Raw genomic sequence first — 20,604 nt, forward strand, 5'->3', positions numbered from 1 at the left:
GAAAGGAAAATTAAAATAATTAAGGGAAAGAATAGGGTTAGTGCTAAATAATAAAATAGTAGAAGTAGGATGCACCCCCAAATTCATAGGAATCCTTAAGAAAGAAATTCTCTAATTTTAAATGAAAATTTTTGAATAGAAGAGAATTTATCATCTATCTACATATCTTTCTATCTATAAGTTTTTTTCCCTTTGTCTGTCTCTCTAGATATTTCTTTAAAGAGATGAGTACAGTAGAGAGCTATTATACTTAAAAACCATGAAAGTTTAGAACTCAAAGAAGACAAAGTATATTATTTTTTATTGAATAGTCAAAAAATTTTCCTAATATATCAGGTAACTGTTTCCAAATATTTGCACAAACATAACATATAATTCAGTTTGATTTTGAATATTTTAATAAAATTAAGAGTAGCTATTACCAGAAAAAAGACAGAGACATAGAAACAAAAAGAGAGATAAAGACACACCTACAGATACCATATTAGCCTCAATATAAAGGAAAAAAAACTTCCCTTGAAAGAAAGCTCTGCTGGAAATTCTTTAACCAAACAATGGATGATGTACTTAAGTTAATGTTATAGAGATATCTTATATATATATATATATATATATATATATATATATATATATATATATATATATATATATATATATATATATATATATATATATATATATATATATATATACGTATACCCAAGGTGGGGCAGGAAGAACTTCTAGAATTATTTTACCAAATTTTGAGAATAATATTTTAATAAAATGAGTTTCAGTTGTAATGACATATTTTTCATTTTGTTTACCTAAATATGAGAAGAGGTCCAAGTTTTTACCAAGTGGTCATTGGCTTACATAACACAGTAAAATTTGACAATCCCTATATTAGTCTCTGAAGCCCTTTCCAGATCTCAAGGTCTGTTACTATGGGATGAGTAGGCCATGGTAAAATAAATTTAATTACTTTTCTCACATAATTGTCTCCTATTTTTCAAAATGGTTAGAAAAAAGTTATAGCCTGACAAATGTGATCAAATTCTTTAGAAACAGATCTTATATGTGGATGATACTACTGTTATGTTTGTTTATTTTATTTTGTAATTTTGTTGTTGTTTATATTATTTGTCACATGGTTTACTTTTGAATTAAAGTATTTTAGTATTTTAAAGTAATCTATTTTAAACAAGATGTATGCACATAGAGTACTGTATGTCAACTATGTCTAGGAAAGGTATTTTTAAAATGCAACCATTAGACTATAAAATACTAGAATTATGAAGGAAGAGAATACAATAGGGTATGTTTTCAGTTATAGATGAAAACTTAAAATACATAATATTAAATGATGGAATTAGATATGTGTGTGGTGAATGTATCATATTAAAGAAAAGAAGAATATCAGCAGTGATATTGACTTTAGAATATATAATAAATTGAAGGGAACATAAATATATGTCATTCACTTCTTTGATTTTATAGAAGATGAAACTGAACCTCAGGGAGAACAAACTGAATATTTTTTATTCATTTTTTTCCAATAGATGGAATCAACAGACAAAATTATCAAAGTAAATTTTTCTGAAGTGGACATATTTATTCTCCTGGGATTTTCTGACCAATCTAACATAAAATCATTACTCTTTTGTATTTTCTTAATCATCTACACAAGTATCTTAATAGGAAATGGTCTTATCATTCTAATAATCAAGTTTGATCAAGCTCTTCAAATCCCCATGTATTTTTTCCTTGGGAACTTTTCCTTCTTGGAAATCTGCTATACATCAGTGACTCTTCCCAGAATGCTAAAAGACTTTTGGAACAAGAACAGAGATATTTCTTTACTGGCTTGTGCTATTCAATTATGTTTTTTTCTCATTCTTGGAGTTACAGAGTGTTTACTACTGACTGTGATGGCATATGACCGTTATGTTGCCATTTGTAAGCCCTTATACTATCCTCTCATAATGAATCACAAGACATGTGTCCAACTTGTTTTGGGTGCCTGGATTAGTGGAATTCCAATTCAGATAGGACAGGTATACCAGTTATTTTCATTGACCTTCTGTGATTCAAACAAACTTGATCATGTTTTCTGTGACTTCCCCCCACTACTGAAGCTAGCCTGTGGGGACACAACTATGAATGAAATTACATTTTATGCTGATGCTTTGCTGTTTGGTGTGGTTCCTTTTGTCTTGATACTTAATTCATATATCAGGATCATCACTACAATCCTAAGGCTTCCATCAGAGTTGGGGAGATCCAAAGCTTTTTCCACATGTTCATCTCACCTAATTGTTGTCAGCTTATTCTTTATTTCTGCTTTCATTTCATACTTTCAACCCAAGTCTAATCATTCAAGAGGAACAGGAAAAGTGTTTTCCCTTTTTTATACTATTGTTACTCCATTGTTTAATCCTATGATATACAGCCTAAGAAACAAGGATTTCATAATATCAATTAAAAAATTGTTATCTTGATGAGCCATATTAGAAAACAATTTTTGACTAAACTATCCAGTTTCCTTCTCCATTTGTTTCAGTTCTACTCTACATATGCAGTGGAGACTTTATGAATTATTTTATGTAAGTAATTTCAAATTATTGAGATAACCCTTTCTATTCTCTATAAGCTGTCAACAGTGACTCTTTCATTAAATTGCAAAACCATGTTATCTAGGAGATTTTACTTTTAGAAGTTTATATTCCCTTTTGATGTGAAATAAAACATATTTTAAAAATCTAAATAATCCAGCTTTAAATGAGGCAATATCCAATATATTGAATAAATTAAATCCACCTATTTCCATTTCAAGATGGCAACTTCCAACTGTTAAAAGGTTTCATTCTTTGAACTCTTTGCAGAATTTTTGACCACTGGAACCTTTGTTACATTATTATATTCTTTGTCACTTGTAGACTTAATTTTCCATTAATAATGTCAACAATAAAAATATAGTCATTTTCCCCTAATAAAATTTGGCCTAAGTTTTGAAAAAAAAAATACTTGACTCTTTCCAAATCCTGATGTGAAGAGGCCAAGTGATTTTGATCATTTAGTTTATCATATTTAATTAAAAGATACTATATTACAAATGTTTCCATGTAACTTAACATACTAAGAAGGAATATAAATTTTAAAAAAGGAATATTAAAAATATGTTACACAAAAGCCTTTGTGAATTAATAGTGGGAACCTTATTATAAAATTTGAAATTTGAATTTATTTATTAAACATCATTCTGTGAGACTCCTAAATAACAAAAGATAGTGGCATTTCATTAATATCCAGTAAAATAGTTTCTAGCATAATGTTTTCTAAACGATCAATTTAGAAGGGCCTGTAACTTTTTGCATTGCAATCAAAATCTGAGTATAAATCTCCTTATAAATATTCCTGTCAAATAGTCATGGATGGTGCCAAAGGATGAAGATGCTGTTGCTGATTGATGAAGAAATATTTTCATTTTCTCTGCAATAGTCTCTTGTCCAAAACAAATAATTCTGACAAAAAAAGGAATTGTTTTTACTACATTTTAATACTGGGTTCCCTGTTCACAGAGATTATACCTCATCTACAGATTCTTATGGTATGAAAAAACCAATTAGTTTATGAATGTCTAATAATTCAACAGCTTTGCCAGTATGTTTTCCCCCATGATTTTTCATTTGTATCTATTATCCAGGTAAAATGTTTATATTAATTTAATTTTTATTCACATTTAATTCAGTTATTATTCTCAGAGGGAAAAAGTAAAACCTCATATAACCCTCCTACAGTTTTAAGCATATTTTATAAGATAATTTGAATTGAAATTTATAGAAATATTTCATAAAATAAAAATAATATTTTTATGTTTTTATTTTATTATATTGTATATATATGTCTCTCTGTCCCTCTGCACATATATACATATATAATATATTATAATATTTCCTTTAATGAATAGCAGAATATTCACATGATTTTAACATTTTAATTATTATTTTAACCATTTTCCTCAAGCCATGTAAAACATAGCCCAAATTAGTAAGAAAAGGGTAAATATAGGTTGGTCAAAACTGTCATCCCTTCAGTAATTGGGGGAAGCAGTGGTCCTAAATAGAGATTGATTTGCTACTTTATATTTGTTTATGACCCTTAATCCATTTTCTTGGTCCTTAGTTTTTTATCTTTATCTTTATAATATTCCATATAGGGGGAATCTGAAAAAAATATTTCAGATGTTTCCTAGTATTTTGAGTCCAATTAAAAATACATTCTTTATTATGGTTCCATATGATTAATCCATTCAAATTAATAAAATGATTTATTTCTCATTTAGTTGAAGTTTTTCTCATTTCCTACTAATCCAACAAACATTTTCATAAAACCTACTAAGGTAACATTTGCTTCATTTAAAAAAAAAAACTTTTTCATCTTTAACAGCTATCACAGTAACTGATAAAAATGAGGTATTTAATAAATGTTTGTTGGAATTATTTTTTTTCAACTAGTAATTTCCTATATAGAATAAATATGCTAAGTCAGGGAAGAGAAAATTTGGAAGCAAGGAAGCCAACACTCTTTTCACTCACAGATAAAACTCTGATATTTTATGTGATTTCTCCTTGGCTGAGTAGCCAATGACTGAGGTCTATTTGCACTAGCATGTCTCTTGGCTTTTTCATAAAAATAGAGTAGATGGGGAAGTGTAAGAAAGGATAGGCCAGCTTCATAAAGAGACTCTCTCCAATTCAGTCTCCTCTTACTTCCTTTGATCTTTTGGGTCCTTAATCTTCCACAGATGTCCGTTTGTTTATTTTTAAAAATAGTTTGTTTCTGTCTTTTGTTTGTCATCTGCAGAGGGTCAGAGAGACATTTATTAAAAGGTCATAGATAAATAAACTTTGTTTCATAAATCACCAATGTTTTTCATTCCATATACACATCTATTAAGGAAACAGATTTTAGATGCTTTAGTTTTTTTTGTTTTTTTTTTAAGTGGAGCTTGATAAGTGATGCATATGGTGGAAGTAGATTATGAATGGTGTAGAAGGAAAAAGCTTAGAAACTAATGAATATATTTGGAGAAGAGGCTATTTCCAAAGAACTTGTTGAGTTGAAGATGGACTGAAATAAAGTTGGGGAAAATGCAATGAAAAAAAAGACATTCAGAGGAAGAATGTTAAGATTATCTCAAGGTCTAGAGTCCCTGTTCATAAATGCACCCAAAAAAATCTTTACAATCTTATCTAATATCATAGATATTCAAATATGTCTTCAAATTAGCTCATCATTCTTCTTTAATTGTTCCCAAATTTTCTCCAATTTCATTATGAATGACTTTTTGTTTTTCATTATTTCTTACCTATTCTCTCATATTCCTGCCTAAAGCCCATTCCACAAATTAATTTTCTCCCAATAAAATTTGCTCATATTTCTTCCCTAAATAGCACCCAGAATATGAAAATGATGAGAATCTTTTACATGTTTAAGATGTCTAAATTTTTTAAAGGAAAACTTCCTTATCCCTCTCTCTGACTCTCAAATAAAGACATGAGCAACTTAATAACTGTTTATTCTGAAATTATTCACACATTAAGTCTGAGATTTATACTCATTTTCTAATATCTGAACCATTTCTATTGAATTAAGAACTTTATTTCTCATAATATGCTAAGAGCACTGAAAAACTGCCTATGATAATAATGGAGAAAAATTGCAGAAAAGCAAGTCACTACTCCAAAACAGTTGGAGTTGCTATTCAAAAGAATGAAATAAATACATTCAATTACTGTTTTAAAAGAAGGAACAATAAATAATATAACATCCTTACCTAAAATCCATACCCAAAATTTCTCCCCCAGAATTTTGTCCATATTTCTTTACTAAATAATACCTGAACATCAAAATGGTGGGGATGCCTTCAATTTTTAAGATGTCCAAACATTTTAGAAGGATATTTCAACATTTTGAGAGATATAAAGGATATAATAATAAGATAAAGGATATAAAATATTACTCAGGAAGAGCTGACTTTTTACAAAGTTCTTTCTCCCTGTGAGAATTGAACTTCAGTTTGTGCTGCTTTTCTTGTTACATTAAGATGAGTCAGGATTTCAAAATGAAAGTTTCATATAGAATTTCATAACCGTTCTCTAGTGAATTGGGTTTCTGTTCAGTTCCCATCTCTCAAATGGGTTAAAAACAAGGCCTGAGGATTATTTGTGTAAGGGGAACACATGAGCACTCTGGGTGGATGCCATTATCCTCCTGGCTTCCTAGCAGATGCTTGGCTCCTTTTCTAGGTGACTCCTGGCTGCTGGGAAAATGCTTGCCTCTTGTCCCACATGATGCTTGCTTCTTGTCTCAAGTCCATAAGACTGGCCTCTTAAATGGGCTGAAGTTAAGTCTGTCCAGTCAGAGAGACCCAGAATAAGTGCTCTCGCAGAGTTGGGGGATACACTATGGATAAAGCAAGCTCAAAGGTCTGGGCTGATCAAGCAGCAGGAGTAAATGGAGATACAAAGTGAGCAGTAAGCTCTGTTAGCTAGGCAACAGGCCATGGGACTATGTGCTATTTTTCTCCAACCTGCTTTTCACTATTTAATAAATAATTGTGAATTAATATGCAGACTCCAGAGAATTTTAATCGTACATCCAAATAGTAAGGAATTGTGATCATGAGTCTCATTATGACTATTTTGCAGAAGGGGACAAGAATTACTACTTAGTGTGGCTACTCTTCTGCAAAATATAAAAGATCATATAGCTATTTCTTGGCAAGGAAAAGCTAGCATGTAAGGGTCCCTTCCTCTAATACTATAGCTCTTTGCACTAGGCCACAAAGTTTCATGAGCCTACCATTTTTATATAACTTTGAACTTCTTGCCAGAAGATCTAATTTATCACTTGAAAGTTGTTTTTGTTTTTCTCAGTGACCTGGGAGGGAACATGTCTCCATGGATTTAAGAATGGAAGGACTGTTTTCTACATAAAGGTGTCTATTTTGAACTCCAATGTATGAGAATGATTTAAACACAGGGAACAGAGGCTTCACTTATCAATTTGTTTTGGGAAAAAGGGAGTTTTGATTTCAAATATGATACCTATTGCTGAATCCACTACAGTTAAGTCATTTAATTTCCACTTGATGGATTTTTTGTTGTTACCAAAATTATAGTAAGCCTCATTTTTATCATCTGTAAAATAGAGATGAAATCTATACATCTTAAATCCATAGAGTCATTGTAAATTTCAAATTAGCTCATGGGTGTGAAGAACTTTGGAAAAACTTCAGGTACTCAGGAAGTGACAGTTGTTATTATTTTAAATATAAACACCAAAATAAGAAGTAGCTGAATATGATTTAGCCCCATTCAAGGAAGGTCAATACAATTTATTTCATTACATCATCTTCAACTTTTGTGACATGAGATTGTGTGTGTGTGTGTGTGTTTGTATGAATCTAGTTGATCTCTAGATGCTTTATTGACTCTGAATCAAATATTTATTTTTTGGTATTGATATTGTGTATAAATAGAGGTAGCATGCTCACTATGAGTTCTTTCCTCCAATAAAATCAAAGGTCTCAACTCTCTCCCAACTCCAGTAAACACTTAAATAATTTATGATTTCCTGAAAATTGAGAAAATAAATATATCAACTAAAAATATAAATATAGTGTGTGAGAAGGGTTATGCATTAACTTTAGGAACCAGTTACATTTATTTCTTTGTAGTACTGCTTTCTCATCAGAAGAGATTAAGATCCATATTTTTTTCCATATGATTTTCAAATAAATAAAAATGCTTTCTCACTTTGAGACTCTTAGCTGATTACCTTCTATAGTTTTACACATATACACTTGTTGAATTTTTCTACACACATACACATAGAAAAACACATAAAAAGAAATAGCCAGCTTAGTCCATATAGCTTGATATTTTTGAGCAAATTTTCACTGACATTAAGTAAGTTTAAAAGATTGAGGCATATTTAAAAAATAGATTCCTGATGTATTGTTTATGAAACTCTGGATACCATATACCAACTATGGAGAGGGTCCAAGTTATGTTTCTTATGACAATGTCTCTGTTCGTCAAGTCAGGATTTTTTATTAAAAAAAAAAAGCAAAACAATAAGCAAAAATAGGCCAAAAATCAAATTTGATGTTTCAGTAACTGATCCAAACATTTTCATTCTGCTTTGGAGTTATTTCTTTGTTTTATTGAAGTTTCTTCTAAGCAGATATTATAAAAGATACCTATTCTAACAACATTTTGCTCTTTCTCGCTCACATCTTTGGAAACAAAAAAATATATATATCAAGGCAGCAACTGGGTAGCTCAGTGGATTGAGAGCCAGGTCTAGAGATGGGAGGTCCTAGGTTCAAATCTGACCTCAGACACCTCCCAGCTGTGTGACTCTGTGCAAGTCACTTAACCCCCTTTGTCTAGCCCTTACCACTCTTCTGCCTTGGAACTGCCTTGGATCACAGTATTGATTCCAAGATGGAAAGTAAGGGTTTAAAAAAATAAAAATTAACTCAGTAACAACTTCTTCTTATAGGTTATGCAAGTATTAATGATGATGGTCATTTTCTGGGTCTTAATATCTTCTTTACCCTTTGTTTTCCTTGATCAGAAGAAGATTGTGAGCTTTGAAGCATTTGGAGAATTGTGGAATCACTTTCAATATCTGAGTAGCATGCCCAGAAAAGCATTGTTTATATCAAAAACCTAGTACAGATTGGTCAGATTGAGAAAAGACAGACTGGAAACTATACAACATCTCTGTCATAACTATAATGTAAAAAGAGGAACTTCACAATTGTCCTACAAAAGGAAGAAAAATAACATTAGCAAATAGAAATTTATTTTAAAAATTGCCACTTATACCTTCTAATCATTCCCACACATTCCCTTAAATTTTGTTAAGTATGCTGAGAATGTGAGATGAGAAAGACAGTGACAGAAAGAGTAAGAGACAGACACATAGAGATTCTTTCAAAATGGATGATGAATTTGGTAAATATAATAACAAGACAAGCACTGAAATATGATATAACAAAGAAAATGAATTTTAGTTATTTGGATATTTGATACCTTTTTCTTTGTTAAGAAAAAGAGCATATTAATGTCTTCACATTTTTAAAAAATATTTTCATCCTCCGAAGATGAAGGAACAATTAAGGGAAAATTGTATTCTGACTTTTATTTCAGCAATGGAGTAAATGTTTGTTTGGTTGGAAATGATGGACAGCTTTGGGTAAAGATAACAAGTTTTAAACTTTATGTTAGAGAAAGAGGAAAGCTATATATACTGAAATCCAGGGTAAAAAATGACAGTATTCAAAGTTAAGTCCAATATCAGGGAAAAACAAAACAAACAAACAAATAAAAAAACAACAAAATTTACAACTCATTAAGTCTTTCCAAAAGTACAATGCTTTTAATCTTTAAAGGGATGATTTTCCCCTCATGACATATTTTAAGCAGCAGCTCGATGGTCACTTGCCTATTATCCTGTAGTGTGTATTCTATCTTGACACTTCAAATGGAACACATGGCCAATTGAAGTACCTTCCAAGCCAGAATCTGTGATTCTGAATTGTCTTCAGGACCCCAGGTGGATATGAAGGAAATTGCTAGTAAATTGATTTGAAAAAAAAATTATAGCAGGAAATAGAAAGAGAAGTTAATAGAGGATGAAAACAAAATATGACTTGGCTCTGATAGATTAGTGAAGTGCGCTAAATAATTGAGCTTAGAATAAGGGAACCTGACAAGGAAGATGAAGAGTAATAAAAGTGGAGATTCAAGTTATAATGGGGAAAGATCATGGAAGACCTATATATACTTCAGACAGAAATTATGAGTGGATATGGAAATGATACCATACCATGAAGTGCATAGCTGATTTCTAGTTATTTTATTTTGCTTTCTCTCCCAAGGAGAATGTCTTTTGATTGAGGAAGGAGAGAGCATTGGCAGAGCTCCAAGTTGCTGAGAACTTCATCTAAACTGGAATATGAAAAGAGACGACTAGAGATGAATTAGTGCCCACCTGTCTTCATTGAATAAACATCTAGAGTTGATAGAAGGACTAAGAACAATTGGAGCCATGCAAGGACATCAACAATACTGAAGAATCAGAAGCATGTCCTCCTTCACCCAACACTCCAATAGATAAATATATTCAAGTGTCTACATGTGTATGACACCTCCCTAATGGTGACTTCATTCAGGGCTACTAAGCGTAATTGTGGGACAATGACCCACGGTCTATGATAAAGATGTATTATGTAGCATTATGTAATAATTTCAGAAAATGTCTTTTATTTTGCCTTATTAAAATGACAACCTCTAGCTTTCTTTCTATTTGCTTATGTTCATATTACCATCATGCAGTGTCATACCTAGCACATGATAAGGCAAAATAAATACTATATTTTTATTTGGGGCTTTCATTTAAAAGATAAACAATTCATTAGAAGCCATTTAACTGTAGTGTTAGGCATCTGTGATCATATAGTACCTAGAATGTGAGTAAGTCCTCTGAAAATTGGAAGCAGTGGATTTGCCCCTCTATTATTACATTAAAATGATTTCAGAACAGGAAGAACTTAAAATGCATTAAGCTAGACCCAAAGGGAAATTTAAGATGTAGAACATGAGAGATAGAAGACTATAAATGATCTAATCTAACAACTTCATTTTAACAAGAATCCTAAATTTAGTAAAGAAAATTGGCATGTCTATTCTAAACTGAGTACATTTTAAAAATGAATCGAGGAAATCTGACTGATAAAGTGGACTTTTACCTCCTAGGATTTTCTGACCTTCCTAACATCCAAGAATTTCTGTTTGGGATTTTTTGGTCATGTATAGAGTATTCTTATAGGAAATGGTCTCATAATTTTAATTACTAAGACAGATCTTTCCCTCCAAACCCCAATGTAGTATTTCCTTGGGAGTTTTTCTTTCTTGGAAATATTTATGCATCAGTCACTGTTCCAAGAATGCTGATAGATCTATGGACTCACAATGACAATATATCTCTGTTGGCCCGTGCCTCACAACTTTGTTTCTTTCTGATTTTTGGAATAACTGAATGCTTCCTTCTGGCAGTGATGGCATATGGCTGCTATGTAGCCATTTGTAAGCCTCTGTACTATCTTGTCATCATGAGACAACAGTTGGGTATTTCACTTGTGATTGGATTGTGGATCACTGCCATCCCAGTTGTGATCATAGAAAATATCAGATATTTTCTATGCCCTTTTGTGGACCTACTAAAATCAATCAGGTTTTCTGTGATGTTTATCCAGTACTGCAGGCGTCTTGTGGAGACACCTCTATGAGTGAGCTTTCTGTCTATGCTGATGTTGTGCTTTTTGCCATGATTCCCTTTATATTAATACTTAATTCTTACATCAAAATCATCACAACCATATTAAAGTTCCCCTCAACTATGGGAAAGTCCAAAGCATTCTCAACTTGCTCCTCCCACCTTGTTGTTGTCAGTTTATTCTTTGTAACTGCAATCATGACACATTTGCAAACCAAGTCCAGCCATTGCATAGTCCCTGAGAGGGAGCTTTCTATTTTATATACCACTGTGACTCCACTGGTTAATCCCATGATTTATAGCCTGAGAAACAAAGATGTCATTTTGGTATTAAGGAAATTATTAATTAAATGAGAGGATAATTAAATGAATTGTTGAATTTGTTGAGCCGAACTTCTTTTCCACTTGTCTTATTTTATTTCAAACTTATCTTTCCCCCTTTTACCAATATTTTGAACCTTTAGCATTTCTAGAAAAAAAATCATTCCAAGTAGCCTTTCCTTTTTCTTAAAATGATATAAGGTATATCTGTTTGCCACCAGAGAAGATATTTTATTGCATATTAAAATGTCTTTATTTAGTAAAGTATTTTTCTCAATGCCAGATGGACAGCCATTGTCATTACTTGAATAATCTACACAGATGTTATGAATTACTTATGACCTTTTAAAAACTTAGACTATTAAAAATTTTGTTTTGATTATGTCAGTACAGAAATATGTTTTGCATGTATGACCCAGATTGAATTGCTTGCCAACCCCTAGATGAGGGAAGAAAGGGAGGGAGAGAGATAAATTTCAATCATATAATTTTATAAATGTTATTTGGAAATTTGTTATTACATGCAATTAGTAAAATAAAATATATTTGTAATTTAAAAATGAAGTTTGATCATAAATACTTTATTTTAAATAAAATCTACTTCAATTGATGCCTTGATTATTATTGTAATAAGCATTAGTCTAGTCACTTCATATTTTATAGACATGATAATTCGATGGCAATTCAGAGAGAGGAAAAACTGAATGGCAGTATTTTGTCTTCTACATATTACCACAGGTAGCCCTCATTATTTCCATTTCACAGGAAAGAAGAACACCATAACTACAGGAGAATACTTCAGATTTACCCAAAGCTCAAAACTTCCTTTTTAGTAGGATCGAGTTATTGAATAGCAATTTCAAATCATTGTCTGATTAAGTACAAGGGGTTTATTCAGAAAAAAAAATTGATGGTTTGAATTGGCATGAATGATAAATGTTGATTTCTAGTGTGAAGCTCCACATAGCTCAGAAATTTATCTGGTATTCTTGTTATTACCTTTGAAATATTTACCTTTTCACGCTATCAGTCAGTTAAAATCAGAAGAAAAAAACATTTCACTGTACAAATATACTTTAGTGGTGAATGACATTTTTGATTGTCCTACAAAATAATCTACAAACCCACAGTGATACTCAATTATTTATGGATTCCCCATCTCTTTTCTACTAAAATTATTCTGGAGATTTTGAAGATGTAGGAGAAACTGAGAATTAGCTCTTTAAGCTTCTGTATTCCTCATGTACTTCATATGCTCTTATTGACTTTAGAATTGAAGCACGTTGGAGTTGTTTATGTCATTCAAATACATAAGGTCTGAGATTTCTTGGTTTCCTTTCATCCTTTTCTCATGAGAACAAGCAAGCGGACAGAGAAAATATAGCCTTCTTTGCATATTTTTCAATTATACTAGCAGTAATAATTGGAATGGTTATCATAGAGAAATATACAGGATCTAGATGGACTTGTTATACTATTGGTTTAAGCAGGAAATTCTTGTACAATAGCATTCTTGATCATTAAAATCCTTGTTAGATGAATAAAATTTTCTATGTAGTATAATCTGAGAATCTGGTCTTCTGGAAACAGAGGGTGGATTTATTGGACAACCTTTGGTTTAGATTAGGAGTATCCCCAATTTTGAAAGTTCAGATATATAGACTACTGGCAAAGAACATTTTCTTGGAAATACATCTCCTGGAGAAATAATATTCAACTAATATTCTATTTCCTAACAACTCACAATGAGAGTTTTAATGTGTATATTTGCATCATGGGAGAGAAAAATCCTTAATTTTACACTCAGGTATTATAGGAAGGGAGGGTTTTAGGACTCCATTGAAAAGAGGACTTCAATAAAGTCACATTTACTTCATTTTCAAAAGAATCCAAAATAATTCAAAATGAAATATGTATAATATATCCTGAGTGCTTACACAGTGTACAAGGCTTCAGTTTCCTTATTTCTAAAATGATCATAATAGTATATACTTCCCAGGATTATTGGGAAGGTCAGATGGAATTGCATTTTTAAAGTACTTAGAATAGTTTCTGGCACATAGTATTGACTATATAATTGTTCACTATTTTTGTTGTTTTTGTTATGTGCCATTTAGTTTTTATATTCCTCTCTTGTTTTAATTGAAAGTGGTATTTATGTACATAAGTTTAAAGCTTTACATTTTCCCAATGGAAATTTTCCTTATTTATATTATTGTAGTTTAAGTTATAGCCTGGAGATATTTTGTTTATCACTTGCATTTCCATCATCTTCTTTGTTACACATACTTCCTGGTCTTCTTTCATCTCTGAGCTAGAAGTACCTTGATCTCATTGAATCTTGCTTAGACAACTGATTTTAGCTCATCAGAAACCTCCATCTATTATATAGCCTGCCTGTACCTCTATTTCTAATTGTTTTTGATGAGCATCCATTCCTCCTTTTTACTTTAATAGAATCCTGGCATATCCATAAAGACATATTTACATTATAAGTTCTTAGGGGCCATTTCTTTGTCCACTGCTTCTAACTCATAGATCCAGGATGAAGTCTGGAACTGTTCATATCTGCTTATTAGAACTTTCAGCATTTTTCTAATAACCCCCTACCCCTGCCTCAGACCTTCAAATTCGTTTATATTACTTCTTCATTTTTAAGCTACATATGCCAATAGCAAATTTAATAAACCAGAATTGTCAGTAATTTAAAAAATAGATTCATGAACATTTATTTTAAGCATTCACTTTCTCCATATTTCCCCAATATCATCCTTCTCAAGAAATAAATAAAGGGGGCAGCTGGGTAGCTCAGTGGATTGAGAGCCAGGTCTAGATATCAGAGTTCCTGTGTTCAGAACTGGACTCAGACACTTCCCAGTTGCGTGATCCTGGGCAAGTCACTTAACCTCCATTTCTTAGCCCTTACTACTCTTCTGACTTGGAACCAATACATAGTATTGATCCTAAGATGGAAGGTAAGGGTTAAAATAAAAGAATTAAATAATACTAATTTATTTAATCACTATGGATTTAGAGCATTTTAATGTGATTATTGAAAGTGTTGATTTCTTCTTCTAAAAACTTCCTGTTCATACTTTTTGACCATTTATCATATGAAGAATGCTGCTTCCCACTATAAAACAATTCGGTTTATTTTCCAACTTGTCTGCTCGATTATGCCCAAACTATCTCCCGTCCCCTTCTGGGTGGCTTATTGCACTTCATTGGAACTCTCTTTCTTTCAGCATCCCTATTGATTCATCTCCCTTTCTGGAATTCGGCTCCAGGTTTCCTTGCAGGAACTTCCCCCAACCCCCAGTTACATTACTATTTTTTCCCTAAACAGCATTTGCATTAAATAAGAAAAGAAAATTCCTTCCATCTTTATGATGCTTAGATATTTGCAAAAGGACAATACTTCTCTTTCACTTCTAATGCAGAGCAATAATAAGTAGCTATGTTAAAAGAATTCATGTAAGCCTTTGAGAAAGGCCTCACACATACATACAAACACAGATAAAAGATAGCAGACCTACCATTTATCACTGTCCCATTCAACTCTGGTATATAAAACATGGTAAACCACATCCTCGATTAGATCTTAAATAAGAATATAGGATATGGATATGGATATAGTATAGAACAGAATAGAATAGATCAATATACTCCTAGACAAGGAGCATGAATACAACAGTTCAATTCATTTTGGAATACTTATTTTGTATGTTCTATGTGCCAAATTTACATTCAAGGAATTATGGATTGTGGCATTTGGAGTTGAAAAGGGTCACTGAAGTCATACATTCTAGTATTCTCATTTCAGGGAATAACAGACTAAGTTTGAAAATAAGGAATTATTTGATAAGGGTGGCAGAAGCCATTAATATCAGAGCTCAGATATATATATATATATATATACATATATATAATTCATTTCATGATAATATCTTAGATTTTACACTTCCACATAAGTCTTTTTTATCATGGTCTGATGGAGGGGTAGTCTTACCACTTACCACCACTATTATTGCCAGAAAATCTAATTTATGAACCAATGCCCCTGCCTTACTACTCCAACTCAACTATCTTTCATCATCTAAAGAGAAGGTCTTGATAGATCCTATTTGCCATGGAGACAACATAAAAGAAAGAAAATGTGGGTCAGATAGGTGAGGATATTTGTCCAAGGAACAGAAGAGAATCAGTCATTATTGCTATTGAAAATTAAAAAAAAAACTAATATTCTTGACCTTTTATAAATTAATTTTCCCTAAAGAATCTTGATTAGGTGATCATAAATCTCATTATTACCATGTTATATAAAAGGGAACACAGTGAATACTTTTTTAGCATGTTTCATTTAAAAAAATGCAAGCAGATGGATTGCTCCTATGGCTGAGCCAAGATTGCAGTCATGATCCCTTGACTTGAAACTGAGTCATAGTTCTATACATAGCTTCCTTATTCTATTTTTACTAAGCTATACTATTGATGCCCTGGACTTGGTGCCAGAAGACCTAATTTCACATTTACCTTTTTTTTTTTTAAATTGATATGGAAGAAGAGGTGTCCCTATAGAGATAAACAGAGCAGAGAACTTTTCTATTTAAAGATCTCTATTTTGAAATCAGAGGTTGTTCACTGTTGCAAGGTTTGATCAAATGAGACTAGATGAATATGGAGTCAAAGAAAGTATAAAGTTTAATGAAGGGAGCTATTTACAGTAAAAAAAAATCAGTGATCTGTGAATAAGTAAGGCTCTGGGATTGAATTATACATCTTAAACTTGATACATAGACACATCAGTAAAGTCATTTAACTTAAAAATAAATCATTTCATTAAAATTAATGATTTTATTAATCTGAATGCTTCTCATCGGTAAAATCAGTATGACTTTTGGAGCCTTTAAATTAATAGGGCTGTAATGAAAGTGAGATGAATTCATTCATGTAAAGAACTTTATATACTTTAACTATTAGGTAAATTTAATTTTTATATGTATATATGTCACATCTTCATCAATGCAAGAAGGAGTTGCATATAATTTTGTCCCACCCAGGAAAAGTAAGTATGAACTAACATTGTTATCACTTTCAATTTCTATAAACTGAAGAGTATTTCTAGGTAGTTAACTTCTAATCTAAGTTCTCTGGGTTAGATCCTATTATTAGATAGAAGTCCTATTATTCACTCTAACATCAACTGGGTTCATTTTTATAATGGTAATTTCCAATTTAGAAACATCATAAATAAAGGAAAATTATGACTAAGAAAGTACTTGGAAAATTATAAAGAATTTTGCTGATGCAAAGAATTTTAATGTTGATATATATATATATATATATATATATATATATTAGTAGTGTTATGAGGAAAAGATAAGTTTAGTAGGGAAAATGAAGTTTGCAGAGGAAAGATGCATGAGATCTGCAGAGAAAGATTCAGGAATGCTGCAAAGAAGGGTGATGCTGGAACTCAGGAAGGTTGGCTCTCTCTTTCTGGATGCAACCTGGGGAATGTGGCTGCCTGTCCTGAGGCTGCTGATCCTATCCTGCTTCCAATTTTCCCATTACATATTCTTTCTTAGTTTGAACCCATATTTCCCTTTGATTGTGTATATATTTATGGAAGAAAATATCAGATGTTTTGAGGATTTTTAAATGAAATGTTCATAATAAAAACTTATTCATTGTATTTTTTAAAAACTAATTAATTTGGAAGATTAATTAAGATAGAGAACATATTATTAGTAGAAGAAAGCACACTGTTTAGGGCATGAAAACATCCATGTTGTGGAACACAAACACAAACAAGAAAACAGAAAACAAAATAATTCTCAGAATTTCCTTGACCCATGAAAGTTGGAAGTTAAAAATTTTATTAAGGGACTCCAATCTACAAATGTGAGTGCATGTTTGAATATGAGTTATAGAGCATGCTTTATATAGTCTTTCATACCTAGAGTCGCACAGATCTATTTTATCATGATTAAATTCTGTGTTATCATTTGTCTTCCTGAGACATTGTTGTTAAGGATAATTAATCTTGTAATTATAATTGAATTCATTTCATAGAAGTATTTTCAATAATAATAATAATAATAATAATTGGTATATATCATTCCCTCTGCTCTCTTCCTTTAGTTTTAATGAGTTCATAAAATCTTTCCTCTTTCTCTATGACTTACTCATATCTTGGGGCATAATACCAACTATAGATAAATGGTCTTTCTGTATCCTTTTCTCTCCCTTTGTATACATGTATATAATATTCATTGGGGAATGTATATAATATATATTTGACTATTTATTTGCTACGATAGGTTTTATTATCATTTTCATTTCAGAAATGGGGAAATTAAAGCAGAGTGTGTTAATAAATAAGGTTAAATAACCAATATCTGGGATCTGATATGAACTCGGGAATTCCAGACTCTAGACTATCTACTACCTTTGTTGGTAGTCCAGCTAGATGGAAACTTGTCTCAGATGGTATAGTGCTTAATTTTATCCTGAGGATCCAATTGTGTTAAATGGCTCCTGAAATTCCTTCTAGCTCTTAAAGATGTTCCTTACTTTATTCTTACTTGAATAAAATGGGTACATAGTCACTCAAAAACCAACTTAGTAGAAAGCATTTTTTTTTGTTTTTCTTTTAAATAGGAAATGTAAGGAAGATAATTCAATAGAAAGAAAAGATATAATGAAAGTATAATCCTGTATGAATTGTATGAAATGTCCTAATATTCAGAATGGTCTAAATCTACTGAGAAATACAAATGGCAATAAAATTGAGTTTAAATCTATACCATTGAAAGAATATCAGGGAGATATAGCTATATCTATATAAAGATATATAACCAACAACATAGATGAATAAGATGGTAATCCATAATGGATATATTGAATGACTTATTCATGCTCTTTTGTTTCAATTTTCTCTATCAAGGAAGTTGATCTCTGAACTGAGAATAAGACGATATCTATGTATCTCAATGTCACTGAAGATTTCAAACTAACTAGAATTACAAAGCATTGGTGATTGCAGACAAGGCATGTACAGCAGTGAGCAGTGGAGTGGTATCTGGTGAAGATCTTACAACCAAGGCCAGTGGGAGCAGTGCAAATCAATCTTGGAGCATTGCAGTCATAAATTGCTCCGCTGGGCATATTCTATAGTCACATATATTCTCTATATATTTATGTATGTCTATGTCCTTGTGATCTCCTTTCCCCAGTGGTGATCAGGGTATCTGAGTGACCATTTTGCCCAGGGAATTTTGTTCCAAAAATTTTGAGATGGCATTTCAGTAAGTATATTTGGACCTCATTTGATACTCTGTTTGAAAGTTGGGAATTAAATATTTAACATAGAGCTCTTAAGTTACTGACTTTGCCAACTTTACAAATAAAGTACAATCAATGTGGGAGAATGTGCTCTCTAGAGAATGTTTCCTACAAGTTTGAAAAGAGCTTGTCTCTAAGCTTCTACTCTTAAGATATACAATACCAGAGCTGGAGAAGAGCATATGCAATTAACACTAGAACCAGTGGGTAGCCTAAACATGGAAGATTAGATGCAGAAGTATTTAAGAATCAGGTAGTTCAACATTCTCATTTTATACAGAAACAGAGTCTCTGCCTGTTGAAGGAAAGAGACTTTTCTTTCTTGAACTATATCTTCAAATGAAATATGTGAAAAAAAATGGAAGGAACAAATTTCACCGTGGTGGTAGAGTTTATTCTCCTTGGATTTTCTGACCTTCCCAACCTACAAGGATTTCTATTTGGAATTTTCTTAGTCATATACTTGAGCATCCTGTTAGGAAATGGCCTTATCATTATAATAACAAAAACAGATCCATCTCTCCAAACACCTATGTACTATTTCCTTGGCAATTTTTCTTTCTTAGAAATATGTTATGCATCTGTCACTGTTCCCAGAATGCTGACAGACCTTTGGACCCACAATGGGAATATTTCTCTATGGGCCTGTGCTGTACAACTTTGCTTGTTTCTTATTCTTGGAGTTACAGAATGTTTCCTTCTAGCTGTGATGGCATATGACCGTTATGTGGCTATCTGTAAGCCTTTGTACTATTTTCTCATCATGAGACACCATGTGTGTATGGGACTCGTGGTTGGTTCCTGGATTCTTGGAATCCCAGTTGTGATAGGACTGACATACCAGATTTTCTCTATGCCCTTCTGTGAGTCGATGAAACTCAATAATGTTTTTTGTGATATTTACCCAGTACTTGAAGTGACTTGTGGAGACACATCTATGAATGAACTTTCTGTCTATGCTGATGTTGTGCTTTTTGGAATGATTCCCTTTATATTGATACTCAATTCCTATATAAGAATCATCACTACTATCATGAAGATGCCATCAGCTACAGGAAGGTCTAAAGCTTTCTCAACATGTTCTTCCCACCTGACAGTTGTCAGTTTATTCTTTGTAACTGCAATCCTGACACATTTGCGAACAAAGACCAGTCATTCAGCAGCAACTGAGAGGGTGCTCTCACTTTTGTATACAACCATGACCCCACTAGTTAACCCCATTATTTATAGCCTGAGGAATAAGGATGTCATTGTGGCACTGAGAAAAGTGTTACTTAAATGAATTTGATAATGAAATGAATTGTTGATCTTAGGGATCCATGTTTCCTTTCTGTCTTATTTCCTACAGAAATCTATCTCTTATTCTCCTTCCTTACAGGCTTCCTGCCTTTTATTATTTTTTTATTAAAAATCTGAGGAAAAGCTTTTCCCCTTCCTACCAAGACTGAAAGGGTCTGTGTTAATGATGGTTAAATATTGCATATTTAAAGTTTTACCTTTAGGTAACTGACTTTATTCAATATGATAAAACTAGTGTTATTACCTGAATAAACCATGATAAAATAAATAATTATTTCCAATATCCTCAAAGCAGACATTTTC

The 20,604-nt window shown here is 31.9% G+C and overlaps 2 protein-coding genes across 2 annotated transcripts; both read left to right on the plus strand.

Moving 5' to 3' along the window:
- The first annotated feature begins 1,541 nt into the window (after positions 1 to 1,541).
- On the plus strand, positions 1,542 to 2,480 carry LOC100617288 (olfactory receptor 10AG1-like). The gene has a single exon (XM_003341503.2). It carries the CDS (start codon positions 1,542 to 1,544, stop codon positions 2,478 to 2,480), a length of 939 nt encoding a protein of 312 aa, XP_003341551.2.
- Positions 2,481 to 19,360: 16,880 nt separating this feature from the next.
- LOC100022003 (olfactory receptor 10AG1-like) lies at positions 19,361 to 20,284 on the plus strand. Its single transcript, XM_016422857.1, has one exon. The coding sequence runs from the start codon at positions 19,361 to 19,363 to the stop codon at positions 20,282 to 20,284; it is 924 nt and encodes a 307-aa protein (XP_016278343.1).
- Positions 20,285 to 20,604: the final 320 nt, after the last annotated feature.

The sequence above is a fragment of the Monodelphis domestica genome, chromosome 6 (assembly GCF_027887165.1).
Source record: "Monodelphis domestica isolate mMonDom1 chromosome 6, mMonDom1.pri, whole genome shotgun sequence".
NCBI lineage: Eukaryota > Metazoa > Chordata > Mammalia > Didelphimorphia > Didelphidae > Monodelphis > Monodelphis domestica.